This window comes from Abramis brama, assembly GCF_963993115.1.
Source record: "Abramis brama genome assembly, chromosome: 5".
In the NCBI taxonomy this organism is placed as follows: Eukaryota; Metazoa; Chordata; class Actinopteri; order Cypriniformes; family Leuciscidae; genus Abramis; species Abramis brama.
This window is the reverse complement of record NC_139967.1, coordinates 24,378,314-24,402,191: the sequence shown is the minus strand read 5'-3', so window position 1 is coordinate 24,402,191 and position 23,878 is coordinate 24,378,314. Positions and strand designations below refer to the sequence as shown.

Below are 23,878 nucleotides of genomic sequence, written 5' to 3'. Positions count from 1 at the left end.
AACAATGCATGCTATATTATAGATGCCCAACTCAGAGCATAATCCAGAATTCTTGATCCCATTGTTTCCTCAAGCCAGTGTGCAGGCCTGTTATTTCCCACGGGACTGGACAGTCATGCATATTATATTTATTTATTATAATAAGCTACAAAAAATGTTTTGGATAAAATAAATGTGATGGATTGGTAAATGCATCAAGCTTTATTATTTATTTTTTGCTTTCTACATGCTTTTGGTTAGAAAAAAAAAAGTTAAAACCTTTACAGTATTTTAATTGCTTTACAGTGAACATACAGCAGACTAACTGGAAAATTGACAGTGCTATACTTCCAGTGAACAAGTGTGATTTAAAAAAGCATATGTTTTGACCATACTTGTGTCAAATTGAACATCAAATTAATTATAAAATTGAATGATACCTATATTCACGAACACTGATTTCGGTTTTGACACTGAGGTGATTGTCTTTTCTCCTTTGTGGCACAATAGCATGAAGTGATTTATCCATGATTCACCTCCTCATGGATGTCTCTAAAACATGACAGTTGATCTTGAATAAGATTTAGATATCTTATATATTAATTTGCACAATCACATGACACATACCTTCATTACAGTGTAGATCCAGTCAAGAAGTTGACTAACATCAGTGTAAACTCCGGGTTTTCCCTCCCGTGCACAGCCCACACCCCAGCTCACTATGCCCAATAACTGCCAACGAGATGAGAGGTACACGAGTGGACCCCCACTGTCCCCCTGAAAAAGAGTGAATATTTTAAAATGACTATTCCATTTTGAAATTATTTACATTTTATCTGGATACACAGACTATGAGAGATATATATATACATACATACATACATACACACACACACACACACACACACACATATATATATATATATATATATATATAAATTATATAAAAAGTATTTTTTATAACTTATATATAAAATAATTGAAATATACAAGTATATACAGTACCAGTCAAAAGTTTGGAAACACTACTACTTTTAATGATGGTGACTTTTAATGACTACTACTTTCAGTTATTATCAATGATGGAAACAGTTGTGCTGTTTAATATATATTTTTTGGAATACTTTTTTCAGGATTCATTGATGAGTAAAACATTAACAGCATTTATTCATAAAAACAGCATTTATTCATAAAAACAGCATTTATTCAAAATAAAAACATTTCTAACAATATAAATCGTTACCATCACCTTTTATCAATTTAACGCATTCTTGTTGAATTAAAGTACTAATTTCTTTTAAAAAAAATAGTTATTGTTCCCAATCTTTTGAACGGTAGTGTATATTGTTACAAAATATTTCTATTCTAAATAAATACAGTTCTTTTTAACTTTTTATTCATCAAATAATCCTCAAAAAAGTATCTCAGGTTATAAAAAAATATTAAGCAGCACAACTGTTTCCAACATTGATCATAAATCAGCATATTAGAATGATTTCTGAAGGATCATAAGACACCAAAGACTGGAGTACTTGCTGATGAAAATTCAGCTTTGCATCACAAAAATAAATTACATTTTAAAGTATATTAAAAAAGAGAACCATTATTTTAAATTGTAATAATATTTCATAATATTACTGTTTTTTTGGGGGTTTTTTGTTTTTAACTGCAGGCTTGATGAGCATAAGAGACTTCTTTCAAAAGCATTAAAAATAGTAGTGTTTCCAAACTTTTGACTGGTACTGTATATATAGCCTGATTTTTCCAGTTTGTGTTACCTGACACGCATCTATATTTCCTTCGAGGAATCCAGCACAAAGCATTCTGCGAGTAATGGCGGAACCATAAACAGAGGGCTTTGAACACTCTGACCTGTTAATCAGTGGCACTGAAGCTTTCTGCAGCACCGAAGGCTGCCCCCCTATGAAAATGAGAATGAGGAAATGCCAGAGACAAAATAATATAGAGGGTGTGGGAGAAACAGAACAAGAGGTGGACTGCTGATTTGAAATAGGTAGGTGTCACAATCCTGCCTTAGAGTTGCAAATTATCCATTAAGTGACAACAAACCCCTTTCATCTTACCTTTTTCCTTTAGCAATCCCCACCCAGTCACCACAAGCATCTCCTTCACAGACAACTGGTGTGGGGGTAAACAAACTGGCAAGATCAATTCTAAGGGTAGACAGAGAACAAGCTTTAGCCAATGAGATTTATTTGGGACTTTTTTTTTCCAATGATGGATATCACAAACCATTCTGACTTTACTAACCACTGTCAATGCTGCCTTAGAGTAGGATCAGGATGCTAATGAGACAGTGAAGCTTCTCAAGTTTAAAATAACCAAAAACTAATGTAAGTGAACCTTTCATTTTTTTTAATCAAATTTAGCAAATAGTTACCATATATTAAAATGTACTTGCCCGTGACTTTTTAAAACTGTGTGCAATTATAATACAGTAAGTTAAGTTAGTCAGCATTTGAAGAGGATCAAAACCTTTTAAAGTTATACATGAATTTTGAACAATACCCGTTCTCGTCTTATGACAACTTTGATGAACTTTTTTGATCCACTTCAAATGCTGACTACACATACACAACACACACACACACATATAAGGATGCACGATACATACCAGTAGGCATGTAAGTTAGCTTATATTAACGTTAACTGACAGACGAAAGAAAGAAAGAAAGAAAGAAAGAAAGAAAGAAAGAAAGAAAGAAATTATGTTGAATGCTCTTGATTGCTGATCGTTCACTCAGCACGTGTTAGTTGGATTAAAACTCAATTGTATGCAAGTAAAACATGAACTGTTACCTGATTTATGTATAACGGGTGGTCACATACAAGAAGTTCCAACACAAACATCCAAAGCGCTTCTCCCGAAAACCAACGTATCAGACAGCGCGCGAATACTGAATTGAATTGTCTTTTACGTCTTGCGCTTCAACGGACGAATTCACACAAAATTATGTAAAAACGTCTGTCTTGGCAAGTATCCTAGTAAACAAAGTCGGTTATATCTCAAGTGAACAATAGACAGTACAGTATATTCAAATGGGGTACGTGCGTTCGGTCTTAAAGGGGCAGCAGTCTAATAAATCTGCTGCTGTGTTTTAATGTTCAAACAAACATTGTTTAATGTTCAATCAAACAAAGGACAAATAAATTACTCACTGCTCTTGACTAAATAGAAAGATCCATCTATATTTAATTTACACATTTGATTGATTACTGTAGTTTTGTTGTAGTATCAAAATTGGAATAAATAATTTATATTTCACTTGCGTTTAAACATTTGTACCACTGACCCAATCCTCAGCATTGAGCCCTTCTGGAGCAACTCTAAATATGTGCTGTACTGTTAAATACAAGATAAAATATGATAGAGCAAAATGAACAGTGAAAGTAACAGAAGTTCATAGTACAAAGCATTTTAGCAGGCTTTATTAAGCATGAAATAAATAACTTAGCCAACCAAGTTAACTTAGCCAAATAATATTTATATTATTTTGAAAATGCAGGTATTGGTTACGGTATCATCAGTATCGGACTCGTTCTGGAAAAAGTGGTATCGGTGCATCCCTATATCTATCTCTATATCTCTATATCTCTATATCTATAAAATACCATACTACACAATAAATACCATACTACACAATATGATGTGATCACTATGAACTGTCATTGAATGAAAATCTATCATTGAATGGGGTGAACTACCCAATGAATATAGAATTAAGCGAGGTCAACAGAATGGATAGGTACTGTACCCCAGTTGTGACAGGCCAGGTGAGTTTTAGCATGGCGATGTCAAAGTCATTACTCAAGCGGCTGTAGTCCTTGTGTATCACAATCTTCTCTACACTGACACCCCTGGATGCCGTCACTTGGGTCTGACCTAACACCACAGTCCATCGACTCAGCTCTCGTGTCCGGCTTAGAGAGAGAGAGAGAGAGAGAGAGAGAGAGAGAGAGAGAGAGAGAGAGAGAGAGAGAGAGAGAGAGAGAGAGAGAGAGAGAGAGAGAGAGAGAGAGAGAGAGAGAGAGAGAGAGAGAGAGAGAGAGAGAGAGAGAGAGAGAGAGAGAGAGAGAGAGAGAGAGAGAGAGAGAGAGAGAGAGAGAGAGAGAGAGAGAGAGAGAGAGATAATATAACATCCAAGTGGACCAACTGTTATACATTTAAACAGGTAAAAGTGTGTGCTGTTATTGTAAAGAGAAGAATTTTATTCAAATGCAACTGTTTCAGGTTTACCCATTTAAGACATTTCACCAGTTAACAGAGTGATTTAAATGAAAAACTCAATTAACAGAGTCAAATGCTGACTGAAATTCTGTCAGGACACGTGTTCCATTTGTGAATGACTCACCTTGTGAAACAGTGAGCAGCTGAAATAATCCATTGCGTGGACAGTAACGCTCCTCCACACGTGTGCTGGTGGTTCCATTGAAGACTAACCTGCCATGGCCAGTGTTGGATTGCTGTGTCCTCCCCACCAACAATACGGTCCACTCCTTCCACCTCCCCACAGTCTGCATAAGCACAGCAGACATGTTTATAGTAATCAGACACATGCACAAACGATATTAGTATGCTTACGAATGCCTGAATTTGAATTTAAAAAGAAATATTAAACTAAAATTGACATTCAAATTAGAATTAAATTAAGTACAATTAAAAATGATTTGAAATAAAAAGTGTCAAAAAAGCTTTAAATGTTGGGTGACTTTGCAAAAACAATTTTAAAGGCCTTGAAGTTATATTGTATAAGCTTTATATACAGATACATTTTTGATAGACTTGAATTTCACTCAATTGTAAATTCCACTTCCTGTCATTCCTGTTCAACTTCCTGTGTGCTGTGGCAAATTCAATTCCAGATCATGAATTAAAAGGGAGCCAAATTTGTAATATTCTGAATTTTGCCCAACCCTTTAGTACACAAAACCTGATCCATAAACACACACACTACAGTCAGTCTTACCCGAGCAGGACACGGACACCACTGAGCCAGATGAACATTTATCACTGTGAGAGAGAGCATAATTATTTCTATACTGTATGTAAATGGAATGTGATTTCCCACATAGAATTATCACAACTGACTTTACTCAGTATATCTCACCTGACTGAGAGGAAACTCTGGATGTCAGAGTTTGTGGAGTCATTGCTGACTGTAGCAAATGCATTGTGAGGGTTGAAGAGCAGACTCTTCACCGGGACTCGTGTACTTCGCGGACTCCTGTAATGTAGTGAAATATTTCGCTTTGTTTTTAAGCACTTGCCTGAAGTTTAACAGCTTATTTACTACTGATCATCAGTTAATAACCACTGTGCCATGTATGTGCTCTGCTTACGCTGTATAGCCCAGTTGTTGACAGGTTAAGCGTGTGTGCTTTGTCCTCCAGTTTTTAGCACACACTGTTCTCCATCCACCCTCATTTATGAACACCTGCAGGACCAGTCTGTCCCCCATCAGCCTAACTACATGGGTAAATACAGATTAATCACATGTTCTCCTACATATGCATCTCTACTATACTGAAGCAAGTATACTGATATTTGGTGTAAAAATAAAGGTTCTTTATAGCTCCATGAAGACACTAAATTTTCACACTAAGAAATAAATGGTTATTTTAAGAACCATGACTGAAAGGTTCTTTGGGGATCCCAAAATGGTTGTTCTAGGCATTCACTGCAACAACAAAACCTTATTTTTAAGAGTGTATGTGTGCGTAATCACCTGGATACGTGTCATTGGTCCACAGTTTGGATATACATGCAATCTCGTCCTCACCACCTGAGCAGTCAGCCTTGCCATCACATGCCTTCGCTATTGAAATGAACCTCATTGAGCCAGAGCAGAAGAAAAACTTGCTATTCACTGTCCTTACGGCTGCAAACAGAGAACTTTTGTTATTTGCAAGGCAGCTTTACATTTAGCAGTCAAAGTAAGGAAAAGATTGTCACATAGCATTAGGTACAACAGAGAAAAATAAAGATAAGAGATAAAGCAGAAAGGCATGGCAATAGATTCTTACTAAAGTACAACCCCACTATCAAGGCTGTCAGAATGACTAGCACACAGCACACGCTTATGATGGTCAATCTCCAACGTGCTCTGCTCTCCTCTGTCCTCAGCGTACTTAATTCTCGCCTTCGTTTCAGCTTTAGGGCCATGAGAAACTGGAAGAAGAAAGACCGGTAGAATACAATCTAGCCGAATCAGTGGAGTTCACCGGTCCTGTAATTTAATATAGATTTGTAGTCCTCTCTTTAGTGGTGTATGAGACTTCACTAACACTAACTATTTTCTATGGCTAAATACATTACAAATGTACAAATGGTTATTATGTGTGCTTAAACTGCTGTTTGTTTCCTACAGTTATAATTAGTGAATCTCACAAGGTTTCCTAACATATGACTGACTGCCAGCTCGCTAGTGTTTAAAGACTTTAGTTATCACCATCACAGCTGATCTGCATTAAATAATTAGTTGGAGACAGGTTTGATGGGACTGTGGTCGAATTCAGAACTGCATACTAGCATGCTCCTACTATTTCTTCCATGCTTGTTTGCTAGCATACTGCCATAGCCTATATGGCAGAAATAGTAAGAGTAGTATGCTAGTAGGCTATGCTATTCCTAATTTAGAACTAGGTTTAAATGTACTTCTCAAACTCCTAAAATCCTTTATATTGAGTTCAGATAGCTTAATTAGCATGAAGAGTGTCAGTGTGATTTAAATGCCTTATGGCATATTTAAATGCCTTTACAGTGATTTAAATAATTACTGCAGTAGAGAATATTTTTTTCTTGAATGGCGGGCGCTTTTGTTTGTTTGTCATCTAATAGACACCTTGCTAAATAAAAGTTGTGACGGACATGATACAGAGGTGTTTAAATATGTCAGACACACACCTATATTGATGCATATTTGCCATTTTTGTATTAGAAGTGGATTTATAAATGTGATTATATTTTGTCGCCTTTTTCACCTTTGGCTTTTGGCTTGCTTAGTTGGGGACATTTAATTTAATATTTAACAATATTATTGATCTGCCTGCATTGACACCATTATATGAGAACTGAACTGAGCTGGACGACGACATTGCGGTTTTCTCCAGAGCGGCTATATTTATAAATGAACTAAATTAATAACTTTTTTTACAAGAAAAATGAACCATCACTGAACTTACTTAAGCTGGACTGTGATGCTATTTTCTTCTAGAAACAAACTTTGCTGCATTATTTTCCTGTTATATCTGTAAAGCTGATTTGAAACAATCTGTATTGTAAAAAGCGCTATATAAATAAAGGTGACTTGACTTGCCTTGACTTGTTTGTGACTGTGCGCATATGTGAATGTGTGTGCGTGTGTCCATTATTCTCTGGTTCCAATTATTCTGTGATTATTCATATCTTTGCACTGTCAGTCTTAATATTTTCAACCCTCACAATATCTTGCCTTTATTCTGAAGTTGCGTGGGTTATTGTATGAAATGTGAAATATGGGTAAACATACTTGTGTGATGGAGAATGACAATCTGATACCATCAATTAAGCAATCTAGTTTCCTGTTTCCCAATTTCTGTTGTGCTTTCATTTATGATGAAAGCAGTTGATGGACAATTCTGTTCTCTGTGTGTGTATCTGCACTACAATGTTTCTATGGACATGTTGTTAAGAAACGTTGAAAGGCTGCCTGTAAAACCAGTTGAACAGGAGAAAGAGAGAGAGAGAGAGAGAGAGAGAGGGAGGAAGACATGAGTTACTCAGGGTTTGTCCTGCTCTGATGATGTAATAGTTGTACTGTGTCACTAGCAGGTGCATGACAGTGAATAAACACATAGCTGAAGTACAGGTAGAGTCTACCCAATCTATTTTAACGGATACTCACATGGAGCACAGACAGGTATAAATACTTTAATACCTAACAAAATATATTTTCAAAGCAAACATAGATACAAACATATCAATATTTCCCTGGTATTTTGAATTAGTGATTAGTTCTTTTTGTGGCCATTTTTGATGTGACTGTGGTTTTGTTGTTTTGTTAATATATTATTGTAAATGTTGAGTGACTAGCACTGAAATTGTATTAGTATTGTGTTCTTATTGCTGTAATGTTTTTCTCTTAGTGACTAGCTTCTGTATAGCACTACAGTTGTCGTGGTATTGTGTCCTAATTGGCAACTGGATTAGTTGACTTGTATCCAAGGGACCTGTACTAATTATTAACACAGTATATACATTCTAACTCCATTTGTTTTGAAGTTTTATTAGAATTAGCTACATAATTGGTTATAGAAAAGTTATATGGGAATGAGGCATATTATGCAACCAAGTGAATGAGTCACTGTGTGTATTATAAATAACATGTTCCAACTGGGTGTTGTTAGAGAGAATAAGATCTTCAACATGCCTTAGTTAGGCATGGACATTAGTATTAATGGGTCAAGTGTTACCAAAAAAGATGCGTCAGACACATCACACAAAGATGCGTCAGATACATCAGACCTGGCTGAGATTTTTTTCACTCCAGCATTTTAGTTGCTTCTTAAAACTTTATATTGCAAAAGACTGTGTTGATATAGATTTATGATGCTTTTTCAAAACATTTTCTGCTGGGTTCAGTGAACTATGCGTGGCAAAAAATACACTGAGAAAAACAATAAGTAGAATTTACTCAATTTTAATAAGGCAAGTTTTTGCACGAATTTTTTTCAAGTAAATTTCACATTGATGGAAATTAAGTAAATCTACTTAACTAAGCCGAGTAAAATTCACAAAGTGAATAAGTACATATAACTTGGCCTGTTAAATTATATTGAGTAATTTTTACTTACAAATATGATATAATTAATATAATTAAGTAAAACCACTTGATATTTTAAATACATTTTACTTGTTTTATGCAGTGCTGGTAATTATTTTAAATTAAATTAAATGTTACTCTTATAATGTGACAAAATAATACTGTGACAATGTGCAGTTAAGAGTAATTTATTAAGAAATAAGCATATACAGAAACCTATAATGACAATAATAACAATTCAGTGTGTTCGGTCTCTCTCTTTGTCCCTCTCAACCGGTTTACAGCAACAGAGGCACAAAGGGCTGAATGCATTTGAGAAATATCCTGAAATTAAGAAAAGAGAGAGAGAAAAAAACAATAATCAGTAAACAGCAAATACTTTTAAATTAAAAGTTAATTAATTTGCATTCACATTATTCATTTCATTTAAACCAAATCATTAAAAACATCCTGCATGACCTTACTCTCATAGTCAATTTACACACATTAATGCTAACATGTGACACACAGCAGATATCAAGGCTACGAATTAGGCATTTGGGAGTACGAATTATTGTCATTTACAACGTGGGCACGATTTAGTAAAAGCACCATTTAATAGATAGTATGCACGATTTAGCAAATGAATGAGGAAATGAATTATATTGTGCACGATGAGGGAACGAGAACCTTCTCACTTAGGCCTATTGTTAATTTGTGGCCAATATTTGTCATCTATAAAGAAAATTGCACACAAAATAACAAATATTAAACAAAAAGATCATGATTTAAGTGACATATTCATGGTTTTTAGGCGTAATTACTGATAAATCGTGTAAAACGTAAAGTTTAAAACAAAAATATGGCTAACGTCTAAACTAACTCGTCATTATATTAACCCTCTTTGAGTCGGCAAAAGTGCCCGCGCGTTTTGCTCGATTTTTTTTCACATAGCAGCAAATTAGACTTATACTCCGTCATTTTTGGTCATAAAGATTACAGACTTAAGAAATATGAAAAAATAAACTTTTAAATGTCTACTTTTTCCACTTTCAATCGAAATAAAACATTGGGCTTTTGTAAAATAAACAGGGTGCTTTCCTCTGCCTCTCTCTGAACTTTTTTCTGGAGCACGTCTCTAAACTTAAGAACACTAAACTTTTCAAATGTATAGCATGAAGTGATGACAAGACAATCGTTGAATTAATCAAAAAATCATTATAAATCTGTAATATAATGCAGTTTTTTACTGTTGCTTACCTGTCGAGAGCCGTTGGAGTGGAGATTCGAAATCCCTCAATCATCGCGTGTGTTCTTCTTTCTGCGCATGCGCAGATTCCTTTCTTCAAGGACTAAATTTTACTTGATTTTTTAAAATTTGCTTCAAGTACTTAATTAATGTATGTAAATATGCCAGAGAGTCAGAAGTCAATTTCACTTGTCTGTTGGATGTCTAATATTTACAAGTAAAAAATGAGTATATAATTAGGATTTACTTAATATACTAAAGTTTTCATTTTTACAAAATTATTCTTAGCAAAAGATACATGATTTTTTCTGTTTTATTTACTTTGACATAAAATCATTTTTTACAGTGTAGGCTCAATGTTGAAACTATACTGTGTACTCAATATGTGCTACTTATGCAGGTGTAAATATCGTAACCTGCTAATATGTGGGCTGAAATAAATATACGCTGTCACGTGTTATGTACAAGTCTAACAGTTGAAAACTTTTGAATTGTTTTTTTATTTTTTATTAATAAATGCCCAATATTTAAGAAAAAAAAAACACACAGTGTACCAGAAATCACTTTATTGTGTTGCATAGTGCTGCAGCTGCTGAAAGCACAATCTGAGCATGCTGTTGCAGATGCATTGCAGATTCATTTACACAATGTGTGCGATATGAAACAGGCCTAAGATAGGTCCGGTTTCATTATGAAAAACAGTACAACAAATTCAAGACAAACAATGCTTAGGCTATATGTGTATAATGCAATAGCTGAGACACCTGACTGAGATGTCTAAATTGCTCTGTCAACTCCATGCAACGTCTTGCTGCTAATGTAATTATGTATGTACACAAATCTGTGTATGGGAACATTTAAACACTCATTTGAATATGGAGCAAGAGGTTCATTGCATGCTCACACATTTGGCCAGGCAAGACCAAAAAAAGTAGAATGGGCATTTTGGTGTCTCACATTGTAATGGTAAGTCCAAATTTGTATCAGAAAAATCTGCATCACACACACACACACACACACACACACACGCACGCACGCACGCAAACACACACACACACACATTCTAATTGACTAGAAATGAGGATTAAAATGTTTGAATAATGTTCTAAAATTGATTTGGCAATGATAGAATGGTTCAAATGACCAATAATTTGGTCATTTGAACATAAAATTATCTTAAAATTATAATTGTACATAAATTATGACAATATAACGTTGGAATACATTTACTAAACATATGACAAATAATTGTTTTAAGGTGAAATCTGTCCTTGTTCAAAAGAAAAGCAATCACATAAAGCAGGGCCTTGAATATGAGACATCATAAATGTATAAACAATTTATTTGAAATCTGATTGGCAGTAAAGTTGTTTACAGTGAATTTAACTGGATGACAGATGAGAGCGTACAGTGTTTATAGAGATATTTATTACCTTAAAGGCTCCTTTGTAAATATCTTGCATTTATATTTTTATGAATACAGACTGAGGCTCCACCCTCATATGACTCTGTGGTGAATCAGAACACGGCTCCACCTTCATATATGAGTCTTCAGACATTGTCGGCCAACCAAATCCAGCCGTACCACATACCCCAGCCAATACCTCAAACACCTGCTCCTCCTGTAGCAGAGACAAGTAACATTTAATAACACACACTAACTAAACACATAGGTCTTAAAACATGGTAATTAAAAAATAACTTAAGCAATAAATAATCTTAGACTGTCAATAGCCATTTTTGTTTGCTTTTTGCAGTCCCGTCACAGAGAAGGCAAGTTCTCTGCAAGAGCAAAAGGTGTTGCTATGGAGGGTCTAGTGGTGCTACTGTTGTTGTAGTGCTGGTTGTAATTGCCATCTGGCTGGGAGGTAAGCATATATTTTAATGTATGTATGTAGTCATATACACAGTTGTGCCCAGAACATCAAATACTGTAGTTTGGGTTGTGTGAACTGTATTCACATAAAAGCTTAAATGCTTACATAACTACAGTAACATCCATGAAGAGTAAAGTCTTTTAAACTCATTTTTCAACTCCTGCACAGTCCGTTATGGGCCGACACTGTGGGCTGTCTCCAAGAGCACGAAGGAGACAGACACATGCCCCCCTTCATCAGTTGACTGTGATGGGAAGAGAGACTGTTCTCGAGGCAGTGATGAATCTCGCTGTGGTCAGTGTCAATCACACAGAAATATATGTCAATAACAAAGTGACTTTTTAAAATCTCTTTTCATTTGGAAATCAAATATGGTTGATATTCTGAAAGCAGCACACTGATTTGCCTTTAATCTTTCTATAGTGCGGTTTGGGACAGCAAATGAATTGCAGGTCATGACCTTTAAGTCCAGGGTCTTCCTTCCAGTCTGCGCACAGGGCTGGAATAAAAACATAGCAGACCAAACCTGCCAACAGCTTGGCTTCAGACAGTAAGTATAACACACACACACACACACACACACACACACACACACACACAAGCACAGCACACATTACACAACATTGACAATTTAAAAAGGTTTTCTACAAAGTCAGTTCAGATTCAGTTATATAATTTTTTTGATCAAAGATAGATTTTTCCCCCAAATCTCTATCATTGTATGTTGAATAACAAGCAAACAGCAATATTGGGGATCTATGTATGAATTTGTATTCATGTGTGTTTTGGTTTATGTGCTCCACAGGAGTCATGAAGATGGTTTCTTGCTAACCAACTCATCCTCCTTTCAAAGTATTAACAGTCAGTTCACAAACACCATCCAGGGGAGCGTTAATAGAAGGTAAAAAATGGTAATAAAAAAAAAGAAACTGGCATAATTTACTGCTGAAAAAAACAATGTAAGCAGAGAAGTTCAAGCAGAAAAAAACTAGTATAACCTACAGAGAACAAAAACAACAAAAAAGAGAGATAAAGTTATGGCAATCAGTGGATGTGTAGCTAATATGCTAATGCTAAGTACCTAATTCTAGGGCCTTACAAAACTCAATTACAAAATTTGTATTTGCCATTGGGTAAATGTAGTCAATAGGAAGCATTTGCTGTCGTTTCTTTAAATACTGTCAAATAAATTGTATATTGACATATTAATTATTAATAGCCTGGATGTCATGCCAGCCGAACTTAACTTTGATGTGCGTGTTTACACCTGGAAGACGTATTTTTAAGAGTGTTTGCTCATCTGCAATACGTCTATAGGACGTTTCCTGTCAGATGTCAAATAGACGTTTAGAAGATGTCTTTAAGATGTAATCATTTAGAATGTATGTTATGCCGCGTTCCAGGCAACCTGTAACCCGTGTTTTTCCAACTCGTAACTGGGAGTACATCGATCTAGTACAAGTTCACGGGTGGGAAGTCACGGGTTTGACTGTACATGTAGTTAATTATTATTACTCTGTACTTCAATGTATAATTACACTGTAGCATGGATACCTTAAAATAAAGTGTAACCAAATTTATAATTCAGTGTAATTAGAAGCAGAAAGGCGTAAAGAAATCCAAAAAAACAGAAAATACTCTTGGTCTCAATTGTGTGTGTAACAATGTTGTTTTAATTGTAGTACGTCCTGTCCTGGTCAGCAGACTGTGTCCCTGCACTGCAGCAGTGAGTACCTATACACTGTTGCTACATGTCATTGCCACATGATAATGCTATCTAAGTATAAACACTCTCTTCCTTACCCTCCTGTTCTTTCTCTATTCAGAATGTGGAAAGCCACCCGTCTCCACAAGAATCATTGGGGGAAGTGTGGCTGCTGACGGTCAGTGGCCCTGGCAGGCCAGCCTGCATTTCCAAGGGCATCACACATGTGGAGGAACTCTGTTGGCTCCAGACTTCATCATTACCGCTGCTCACTGCTTCCCCAAGTCAGTATACATTACATTAGATGGATGGATAGAAGATTAGATGACTAGTCTACATGTTGGAAACAATACTGTTGCTTGTAATTATAATTAAGATTAATGAATACATTAGCAAACAATTTCCAAAAAACATGTATGGATGAACAGATGAATGAATTAGCTTTTTTCCCCTTTTCTTAGAGAAACACGCGACTCTCAGTTGCCTAGTAACTGGAAAGTGTATATTGGTTTGGTGTCCCAGCTCCGGCTTCCCAGCCCATATTATGTAAAGCAAATAATTTTACATGAGAATTATGACCCAGCAACAAAAAACAATGACATTGCCTTGCTAAAACTCAATAAACCTGCCAGTGAGTTTGTACACAGACACAAACACACACAAAGTCACATTTATTACTCAAGTACATTATATGATGGCTTAAATTATATAATAAATTATATACATATATATTAAATTATATACATAGCTTAAATTATATAATTCTGTAGCTAAATTTCCATAAATATAAGTCAAGAGGCATTTATGACCACTGACATGTTTTGTATATACTGTTAAAGGTAATATACAGCCTATCTGCCTGCCTGTGTTTGGCCAGACATTTTCTCCTGCCCAGCAGTGCTGGACTACTGGTTTTGGAGTTACCCGGCAAGAGGCTGGTATGTATGTTTAATTGTGTATGTATTTTTTGTTGTCTGAGTTTGCATGTAGGCTATTAATAATGCTGGCCTCTATCCACATGTGTGTTCGCAGATAGTAGTTCCACTTCTTTGATGGAGGTCAAAGTAGACCTGATAGACTCATCTGTGTGCAACTCACCTACTGTTTATTACGGAAGTATCACAGAGAACATGCAGTGTGCAGGGGATCTTAGGGGAGGGAGAGACTCCTGCCAGGTTAGATACATTCTCATGTTCAGAAGCTAGCTGTCTTTGCATGCAAATACTGCCACCTTTTGGTAAAATATGATATTGCAGTTTGAACTTTGTACTGCTCAATGCATAATGCTTTAGTTAAAGGCAGGGTAGGCAGGATTTTTCTAAAAAACTTTTTCCCAAATTTGTTTAAACTGTCTTTATATACCAATACATAATTAAAATGTAAGTACTCTGAAAAAGAGAGTATAAAAATCGAGTGTCTGTAGTCCTCTCAGGACTGCAATAAACACAGCTACTTATTTAATTCACTCCCACCCCCTCCCTTCTGGGCTCCTTCCAAAGCCACGCCCCAAAAACACATGAAAGCGCGATGCCGACCGCTCAGCTCGAGGAGGACGCGTTTGCCAGCATGTAGTGACATCATGTCAGAATCACATGTAATAAAATACCTAACTTTATCATTATGAATATAAACAACTAACATGGCTGTTAGTACTCACTATCTGTGAGACAACTAACATGGCTGTTAGTACACACAAGCTAGCATATTGATACTGGTAAAGTTTAAAATATACTGAGTTTGATTCGGTAACGAGCTAGTAACATAAGGCAAAGCTAAAAACAGGTTGCATTGATACACGTTTTCCCATTACCATCAGTTACACTGTGATGAAGGTGAATTTCGTGTAAGATTCATAACATATACAGTGTTTTGAATGTAAGAGCTTCCACGATGAAAGCACTGTTGGCTCTGATGAGGACTAACGTTACACTCCGGTGACAAGTAGCCTACCTTTCTACCTTACTAGTTCCTTTTTTTGCCTTTTTTGCCTTCGCTGACTGTATATGCAGGTACTGGGGATTTTGACTGCTCTTTCTCTGCCATTATTGTGATTCTTCCTAGCTTCCGTGCCTCTCTCCGTACCTCTTCGCCTCCTCGAGTAAAACGGGTGCGTGCATCATGTGGGCAGCTCCTGTAGTGGCAGGGTAGCGAGGGAGAGTGACAGTCGCCCAGCCAATAATTTCATTCGTTCTGAATGGAAATAAGTAGCTGTGTTTATTGCGCCCTGAGAGGACTAGAGACACTCGATTTTTATACTCTCTTTTTCAGAGTACTTACATTTTAATTATGTATTGGTATATAAAGAAAGTTTAAACAAATTTGGAAAAAAAATTTTAGAAAAAAACTGCCGACCCTACCTTTAATGTGCAAGGGTGTAATTTAGTCGGGACTCTAGGGACCTACCAATAACCAGCAGCTACTGAATTGTCCCTAGCAATAATTTTGATTAAACAATTAAAATATATGTTATATGCAACCACTGTTGTTGTAATTTTGGACGCATCTAAAATGGGTCATATACCATTGACATTGCCTGAGAAGTCAAATACATTAGAAAACTGCATGCTCTCTTTCAAGGACATGCATTTAATGCATGAAATGAGACCATACGGTAAGTGTTTAAATATATGTGAACAGTTCAGCTGAATGATAAAGTTTACCCTCTTTAACTTTAACTTAATGTTGTTAAACGGAATGTATGAAGCAAATTGTTCGCTGAAATATAGCTATACACAGAATTAAAAACAAGACTGAAATAAGACTGTGCGTTATATCTGTCAAACAGATGCGCGTGAAATTTGTTTCCGTTACTTTAGCAATAGTAGACTAGTGTCATTTAGAGTGCTCAGACCCCAGAAAAACTTCTCAGGTTACGCATGTAACCATGGTTTCCTGAGAAGGGGAACAAGACACTGCATCCTCTAGAGCAGTGGTTCCCAATTCCAGTCCTCGTGACCCACTGCTCTGCACATTTTGTATGTCTCTCTTATCTGACACACTCAGTTCAGTTCATGGAGTCTCTCCTAATGAGCTGATGATCTGGTTCAGGTGTGTTAAATAAGGGAGACATACAAAATGTGCAGAGCAGTGGGTCACGAGGACTGGAATTAGGAACCACTGCTCTAGAGGACACTTTGGGGAACGCCTCCAGCGTGACTGGTGTCTAAAGCACATGATTCAAACAATGTCATTGGCCGGTGACAGCCCGTGACGTGAGTACAAGAGGGCACCTTCAGTACACGTCAACAACTTCTTTGTCTGAAGGAGACGTAAACAGGCAAGCCCGATGCATGGCAGAGAGATGCAGTGTCTCGTTCCCCTTCTCAGGGAACCATGGTTACATGCATAACATGAGACGTTTCCTTTCAAATGGGAATTCGCACTGCATCCTCTAGAGAGGACACTTTAGGGAACTATTACCCACGCCACCATGCTCAAGGGACTTAGATGTCGGAGTCAGATTTCCTCACTCAGGTCCACAGCACTGTCAGTGACATTATTCCCTACGGCCACCACCCAAGCTCCAAGCCCTCTTCATTTAGACAGGTGGAGCTCAAAGGTCTGGTATTGCTAGCCTCTATTCTAGACATTATCTTCAAGGGAATACTGGCAAAGGAAAACAATGGTTTCCTCACCTGTCACTCATAACCTAAGGGAGCTGAATACTTAAGGGACCCGCAATCAGGGGGAGACAGCTTCAACCTTGGTATAAACTTATGAAGGGACTGTCTTCTTGTAAAACCCAGCCTGTGGGAGACAGCTGCAGCTTCAGGAATACAAAAGGAAGCTAGCCTGCCTGACCTAAGGTCAGCATCTCTCACAGCCAGCACTCCTGAAATAAGAGTGTTCAATCAGAGAGAAGGAACACACAGGCAAAAAGCCGCTTCTCACCAGGGCTGGGTTTCCCGAAACATTCTTAACGCTACGTCGTTCTTAAGTTACACCTTAAGCTGTACCTTATCGTTAATACGTGTTTCCCGAAACGTTCTTAGTTAAGTATACCTTCTGTAAGTCATACTTTCGGAAGGTTGGTCTGGACCACTCTTAGCTTTACCTTATCACTGTTGCATATGAATATAATTCAGAAGTTTTAATACACCCAGACAGTGTTCAGTTAGGCTAATTCAAGTGTTTTCATGCAAAGAATAAAATTGTCATTACAATGATTGTTGTTAGAATTTTAATTATATTATAATATAATACAATTTTATAAATTTATTTTAATTAAAGAGCGCTTTTAAAGGCCAGTGAAAGCATAGGCTACTGTCAGTTAAGTCCTATTCGGACGCTAATATTGTTTCTCATGGGCTCGTACAGTATTTTAAACATTTACAGGGGTAAGTCGGTGATTTTAGTGCCGTCCGAATCCATATCAGTGTTTTTTCTCACCCAACCCGTGTAAAAATCCCTGGCCAAATTAGTACCTACTGTTTTTTGACAAACAGGTCGTGTGGTAATTTAATTGCCGTCTGAATCCACATCTCCGAGTTTACAAAAAGAGATTCAAAATCCACTGTTTAAATCCTTTTTGATCACTGCCGAGCACCGTACGTGACGTACACTTTTATTTACTGAAATGCTGGAAAGTATTTACAAGAACAATATTTCATCGCAGCTCCACCTCAGCGAACAAAAATGAGAAAGAGAAGAAAGCACATAAAAAATTAAAATGGTTATTATGGCAGCAATATATGATAGCCTACAATTTTAAAATATGTAGGCAAGGCTATTATAGGCTAGTATAGTTTGGATTATTTTTTTTAATATCCCATGAGTCCTAATAAATGCAATTTAAACTATTTCTGAAGTGCTTATTTTATAAAGAACACCGCTTTCTCACATAAACAGCCCCTACACGAGAGAATAATTGATTCTCGAGCCATCGATATCAACCAATTCAGCACCATCACCACGGACAGCGCCTGGTAACGTCGCACGTAAGAAGGTATATCTTAAGCAGCTTCCTAAGGTATAGTTCGGGGAACACACCTAGAAATGGTATACCTTCAGTTAAGTTATACCTTAAGAGTCTTCGTAGCGCGCTAAGAAACAACGTTATCTGGAAACTCAGCCCAGGACCAGAGATGGTGTTTCTGGGAAGCCGAGGACTCAACAGAAATACCCTCGATCGAGAGGAGTCCAATGCTCACGGAGGCAGCTACGACTCTGTGAGTATGCTAAAGTTTGTATCGGGGGAAATTGCCTATAAACAACTCCAAAAAGGGGGGCAGTTCCCCCTGCATAAATAAAGGAACCTCCTGCTTAAAGGACCCCAGCTCTGGGGGAGGCAGCTACGACTTCATTGCCACAAGGGAACTACCTACTTATAAGATCCTGATAAGGAGAGGCATCTACAACCTTGAACTTTAGCATACTAAAAAAAGGCAGCCGCCTGCCAAAAACTTGAAGGAGGCGGCTGCCCATGATAATCAAAAGGGGGCTACATGCTCATACATGAGCTCCCCTTACCTTGGAGATCGCGAGTGCTTAGAAGCTGTGACAAGGACCTTGCTTAGAACCCATAATGGGGAAGGTGCACTCATTCTACCAGCCTCACCTTGGCAATAACTTAATGAAGGGACCGCCTGCTTAGGGACCCAACCTCTGGGAAGGCAGCCTCAACTTCACAAGACGTAAGGGAGCTGTCTACTTAAGGAGCCCACCATATGGGGTGGCAGCTTCAATCCTAAAAGCATTGCAGTGGCTTCCTGTTTAAGGCCCAAACTCTGGGGAAGGCAGCCGTGGCTTCGCAAGGCATAAGGGAGCTGGCTACTTAAGGAACCCTTAATGTGTTGCCAAGGTTCGTGAATGGGCCGCCTGCTTAAGGCCCAAAACTCTGGGGGAGGCAGCCATAAATACACGAGAAATAAGGGACCATTAGGGGGAGGCAGCTTCAACCTTAATAAATTTTAAAAGGCTCATGAAGGAGCTGCCTGCTTAAAGACCCCACTCATGGTGAAGGCAGCTACAACTTCAAGACCTAAGAGAGCTGCCTGCCTAAGGAACCCACATCAGGGGGAGGCAGCTTAAAGTACATTGCAATGATTCGTGAAGGGACTGCCTGCTTATAGGGACCCAGCATCTGGGGAGGCAGCCACAATTTCATGAAAACATAAGGGAGCTGCCTACTTAAGGAACCTGCCATTAGAGGGAGGCAACTTCAACCCTATACATAGAAATGCACTTGAAGGAGGTGCCTGCTAAACCCTCTTGTAGGGGGGGGGGCAGTTTTTTACCATAACGCACCAACACATAAAGCCCTTCCACCGAACCTTCAGAACGGCAGGGCATGTGGTCTTAAGCACACACTCCGCCATAACATCACTGGTCCAGTTTCATAAGCTGTGTGTTGAAAAAACCTTTGCTAACCTTCGTTCGTTAAAATATGGGGTCGGGGGTCTCTCTAATGTCAAAATTAAACCCATGCCCTTGATGTTTAGTTAAAGCTTTTTTTAGTATAATTTCTTCTTCTTCCTCACTTTTCGATCTCTCTCTCCAGGGCGACAGTGGGGGACCATTGGTGTGTAAAGCTGATGATCAGTGGTATCTCACAGGTATAACAAGTTGGGGAGATGGCTGTGGAAAGCAGAACCGTCCAGGGGTCTACAGTAACGTAGGGAGACTTTTAATGTGGATATATGGCAAGATGCAGGTAAAGATGCAGGCAAAATCACTGCTTTTGCATTTTTAAGTGCACACACACATATACATTATAATACACTGATATAAAATGTAAATGAAGAGACTGACACAAAACGGTGTGAATTTATCATGAGTTTTACATACTTTTATTTCTTTTTCTCTTTTTTTATCCTTGACTCTGTTTCCTTATTACAGCAAGAGCGACCATGACCTTCTGTGACCTTGAAGAACAAATAGGCTACTAACTCTATCTGCTGCGTACACATCACAGATCTGACAACATTTTGCACAGAATTAATCTTATTTACTAAAAGATGTTTTCTCATTATTTAAGGTGAAACTGTACACGTGACGTACTTGTGCAGTAAATATATATTTCTGTAACATTTAAAATGTATTATTTAAATTATGAAGATCCAAAGAGTTTTAATCCTTTTGTAAATACAATTTATTTTATTCTGGAGATATGAAAGTTCTTGATTAAAACATAACTACATTACTGTTTTAGGAGCAAAATACAAGAATGTTTAAGCAATACAGTTCTATCTGGATGCATTGTATATTGTGTATTATGTTCTGTTTCCTAAGAATAAATACTACAAAACCATTTTTGAACCATTCAAAAACATTTACTGCCTTTTTAATTGTACAGACAGTGGAGCTGCATATTGAACAGAAGTGTCATCCACTCTGAGAGTAAACTGCAGGCTGTGATGGTTTTATTTGAGCTTTTCAGCCAACATTTGCAGAAAATTAAAATTACTGACCTTGAAGACAAATTGTTTCCTTTCTGAAAAGGTGAAAGTTTGCAGGGTCTTTTAACATAGTCATAATCATTAACTTTACAAAGAATACCTGACTTAGTCCCTTTTTATACTCTGATAGATTTATCTTCCAGCTTATTAAAGTGAAAGAGAGTAAACTCACACTTGCTGTATGTGCACAGAAGAGAGGAGCGACTGAAGAGTCACTATTTTCCACTTGCAATTATTTAAAAAACAAGAGATAACTGCTGAAGCAATCTGTTGGTTTTATAAATACACCCACTGGAAACTGAAGTAATTAGTTATGTATTTGTTCTACACTTTTTTATTTGTTCTTTAGAAAATCGCAGATTAATTTTTAACTACCCACTGAAATAGAACTAACAGATGAACGGACTGTTTGGTGTCCTTCTGAATCTCAATGTAATTTGTCAACATAATTTTCATAGTGTATATTACAAAATACAAATAATAATTTAAATAAATCCTTTAAAATAATAAATGTAAATATAATTTTTTGGAGTTAACATCATGAATTTATCTTATTTATGTTTTTATTTATCTTGTAGCAGATTATTTGGCCTTCAGAGATTGAATCGGTCTCTCATGGTCTGCCTCTTTCTCAATGAGCTTCAGTGACCTTGTCAGATATTGCAAGGGCACATTCACCACTGCTCAGTGGTTAGATATTAAGAAATGGCCCAAAGGCTTGTGTTTATGTGTGTGTTTTGAGGTTTACTGGATAAGACAGGTCAGAGCAAAGGGTTTGAAGGTCATACTTGCGAAGCACAAGCACTCTCTCTCTCTCTCTCCTCCCTGTTTTACTGATTTGCATTCGCTCCAGAGTTTAAGCTCCCTGTAAACACCCAAACTCCTCTCTCACTTATTCTCTCACAAACATATAGCACAGTTGTGGAATTATCAAATCTGAAACTTTGAGATCCTGCACCACTGCTAACTATGGGAGTGGGTAAGTTTGTTTTAACTTTATGCACTATTTTGATAATCAGTATTTATCAGAACTAACTTTTTTAGAGGTGTATATCACACAAATTAAAAGGATAGTTGACTCATAAATGATAGTCTGTCATAATTAACTCACAATCGGTCCAAACCTGCATGACTTTCTTTCTTCTTTCTTTTTTCATCCATTTAAAATATTTAGACAATAGAGAATGTAAGAATAATATTTGGCCTATAGGTTCAAAGTTAACATGATGCACTTTGTGTGTTCTCTCTCAAGAAAAAACTGAGTATTCAGATGCTGATTTCACCTATGGTAAGAATGTCTGATGGTTACTTATACTATTTTAAATTAAATTGACAGAACTGTGGAATAATCTTACAACACATTTTAAAATTGACTTATGTGAGTATGAATGTTGCAAATTAGTTTGTTTCAGTCATATCTCAAGGGAACAGTCCTGCTCACATCAGCCAGTCAACAAAAGAATGTTAGCTGAAATGTTTTGTTGTTTTACAACTTTTCATGCAAAGCTTTGTTTAGGATCACTTTTGAGGATATCATGTTTGTAACAATCTATGTGTGCGCTTATGCCAGATTATGAGTTAATCAGAAGAGGTGGGCTGATCTTTGCAGCGGTTTTGTTCTGTTTGGGCATGGCTATCATATTCAGTAAGTATGTCTAGATTTATGCAATCTACAGCATGTCCTCTCTGCATACATTATAATAAAGATTACCATCAAACATACCATCCTTGTATAGTCAAATGTTATCTTTTCTGGCAGGCAAAAAGCTCAACTGTGGAAACAAGTCATCTGCTAAGTAAGGCACACACAATATTCAAACTGTAAAAAGATACAATAAAAGATAAAAGGGACATGTTTTATAGGGACATTCCATAGACATGATGATTTTTAGACTGTACAAACTATATATTATATCCCCTAACCCAAACCCATCACAAACTTTCTGCATTTTTACATTTTCAAAAAAACTCACTTACAGTATATGAATTACAAGATGTTTTCCTCATGGGGACCTAAAATGTCTCCACAAGGTCAAGGATTTTATCTTTGTAGGGACATTTTTCCCCCATAACGTAGTTTACCTGTACTGTACCACACCCACACACACACCCACTCTCTCTCTCTCTCTCTCTCTCTCTCTCTCTCTCTCTCTCTCTCAGTATTACCTCTTGGTGTGTATATGCTTGAAGACAATGGTGATCTTTGACCTCCTGTTCATTAACTTTCACTGAGAGCATGCACATGCATTAACATGTTTTACTTTTAACAAGCATATTTATAGCAAGCATTACGTAAATTAATTTTAAATGGCTTTTAAAATGTCATTGTCTTTTATCACCTCCTCACACATTCATCTTAGAAACTCTGAATGAAAACACAAATTCACAACAAATGTGTAGGCCTATATTCAATAATCAAAATCACACACCTGATGTTTTTTGTTTTTTTGTTTTTTGTTTTGTTTTTTCAGGTAATGGGACACCTCAATCTATTCACCAAGGATGACTTAACCTTTGATGATCACTTTTGATCTCAACAACTTTTTAATGAATATTGTTACTTTCCATTGACAAGAGCCTATGTACACAATTACAAAAATGACATAAAAAATGTGTGGTCTAATTTGTGGAAATCTCGTTATAATTTTGCACATAAAGTAACATTAAATGATATGTAATAAAGTGAGTATCGCCGATCTTCAAAAACCTTGGTAACTGAGTGTGAAATTTGAAAATGAGTATTTATTCACATTGTTTGAGATACTGCGTCACGCAGTTATTTTTAGAATTTTATATACGATCACAATAATCTGCAACAACATCAATCACTCTCTGTCCATGAAAGGATGCTGCTTCTCCTTTAGGTCGGG

General features: G+C 36.9%; 3 protein-coding genes and 1 long non-coding RNA gene across 5 annotated transcripts; 2 read left to right on the top strand and 2 right to left on the bottom strand.

Moving 5' to 3' along the window:
- Nucleotides 1–495: 495 nt before the first annotated feature.
- Nucleotides 496–5,534, bottom strand: tmprss4b (transmembrane serine protease 4b). Its single transcript, XM_084113881.1, has 8 exons — nucleotides 5,341–5,534; nucleotides 5,109–5,225; nucleotides 4,968–5,011; nucleotides 4,353–4,515; nucleotides 3,756–3,921; nucleotides 2,064–2,154; nucleotides 1,758–1,900; nucleotides 496–756 (listed from the first exon to the last, which is right to left on the bottom strand). The coding sequence occupies exons 1-8, from the start codon at nucleotides 5,457–5,459 to the stop codon at nucleotides 592–594; spliced, it is 1,008 nt and encodes a 335-aa protein (XP_083970007.1). The 5' UTR covers nucleotides 5,460–5,534; the 3' UTR covers nucleotides 496–591.
- A 2,243-nt stretch (nucleotides 5,535–7,777) lies between these two features.
- Nucleotides 7,778–20,874, top strand: tmprss13b (transmembrane serine protease 13b). Of its 2 annotated transcripts, XM_084113877.1 has the most exons (13): nucleotides 7,778–7,898; nucleotides 11,513–11,666; nucleotides 11,787–11,897; nucleotides 12,075–12,200; nucleotides 12,330–12,456; nucleotides 12,712–12,807; nucleotides 13,589–13,632; nucleotides 13,733–13,895; nucleotides 14,073–14,242; nucleotides 14,451–14,549; nucleotides 14,644–14,786; nucleotides 20,111–20,263; nucleotides 20,449–20,874. In XM_084113877.1, the coding sequence occupies exons 1-13, from the start codon at nucleotides 7,815–7,817 to the stop codon at nucleotides 20,461–20,463; spliced, it is 1,485 nt and encodes a 494-aa protein (XP_083970003.1). In that variant the 5' UTR covers nucleotides 7,778–7,814; the 3' UTR covers nucleotides 20,464–20,874. The 2 variants fall into 2 exon arrangements, 1 of the variants encoding a protein (XP_083970003.1); XR_014606157.1 differs by lacking the exon at nucleotides 14,644–14,786 and having other exon boundaries at nucleotides 7,810–7,898.
- Nucleotides 8,974–10,162, bottom strand: LOC311082784. Its single transcript, XR_014606158.1, has 2 exons — nucleotides 10,041–10,162; nucleotides 8,974–9,125 (listed from the first exon to the last, which is right to left on the bottom strand). It is a non-coding gene; the product is annotated as an uncharacterized lncRNA (long non-coding RNA).
- Nucleotides 20,875–21,882: 1,008 nt separating the features above from the next.
- Nucleotides 21,883–23,874, top strand: fxyd2 (FXYD domain containing ion transport regulator 2). The gene is made up of 5 exons (XM_084115433.1): nucleotides 21,883–21,987; nucleotides 22,261–22,296; nucleotides 22,579–22,653; nucleotides 22,768–22,804; nucleotides 23,480–23,874. Exons 1-5 carry the CDS (start codon nucleotides 21,978–21,980, stop codon nucleotides 23,481–23,483), a joined length of 162 nt encoding a protein of 53 aa, XP_083971559.1. The 5' UTR covers nucleotides 21,883–21,977; the 3' UTR covers nucleotides 23,484–23,874.
- Nucleotides 23,875–23,878: the final 4 nt, after the last annotated feature.

Excerpts from the sequence above, each read along its gene's own strand:
- tmprss4b (XM_084113881.1), bottom strand. The coding sequence starts at position 5,459 with ATGGGGGACAGACTGGTCCTGCAGGTGTTCATAAATGAGGGTGGATGG. Across the intron at positions 3,922-4,352 it reads GCTGCTCACTGTTTCACAAG|CCGGACACGAGAGCTGAGTC; the intron begins GTGAGTCATTCA and ends TCTCTCTCTAAG. Across the intron at positions 1,901-2,063 it reads GGGATTGCTAAAGGAAAAAG|GGGGGCAGCCTTCGGTGCTG; the intron begins GTAAGATGAAAG and ends TCATTTTCATAG.
- tmprss13b (XM_084113877.1), top strand. The coding sequence starts at position 7,815 with ATGACAGTGAATAAACACATAGCTGAAGTACAGGTAGAGTCTACCCAA. Across the intron at positions 12,201-12,329 it reads CAGTGATGAATCTCGCTGTG|TGCGGTTTGGGACAGCAAAT; the intron begins GTCAGTGTCAAT and ends ATCTTTCTATAG. Across the intron at positions 14,550-14,643 it reads AGTTACCCGGCAAGAGGCTG|ATAGTAGTTCCACTTCTTTG; the intron begins GTATGTATGTTT and ends GTGTGTTCGCAG.
- fxyd2 (XM_084115433.1), top strand. Across the intron at positions 22,297-22,578 it reads AGATGCTGATTTCACCTATG|ATTATGAGTTAATCAGAAGA; the intron begins GTAAGAATGTCT and ends CGCTTATGCCAG. Across the intron at positions 22,654-22,767 it reads GGGCATGGCTATCATATTCA|GCAAAAAGCTCAACTGTGGA; the intron begins GTAAGTATGTCT and ends CTTTTCTGGCAG.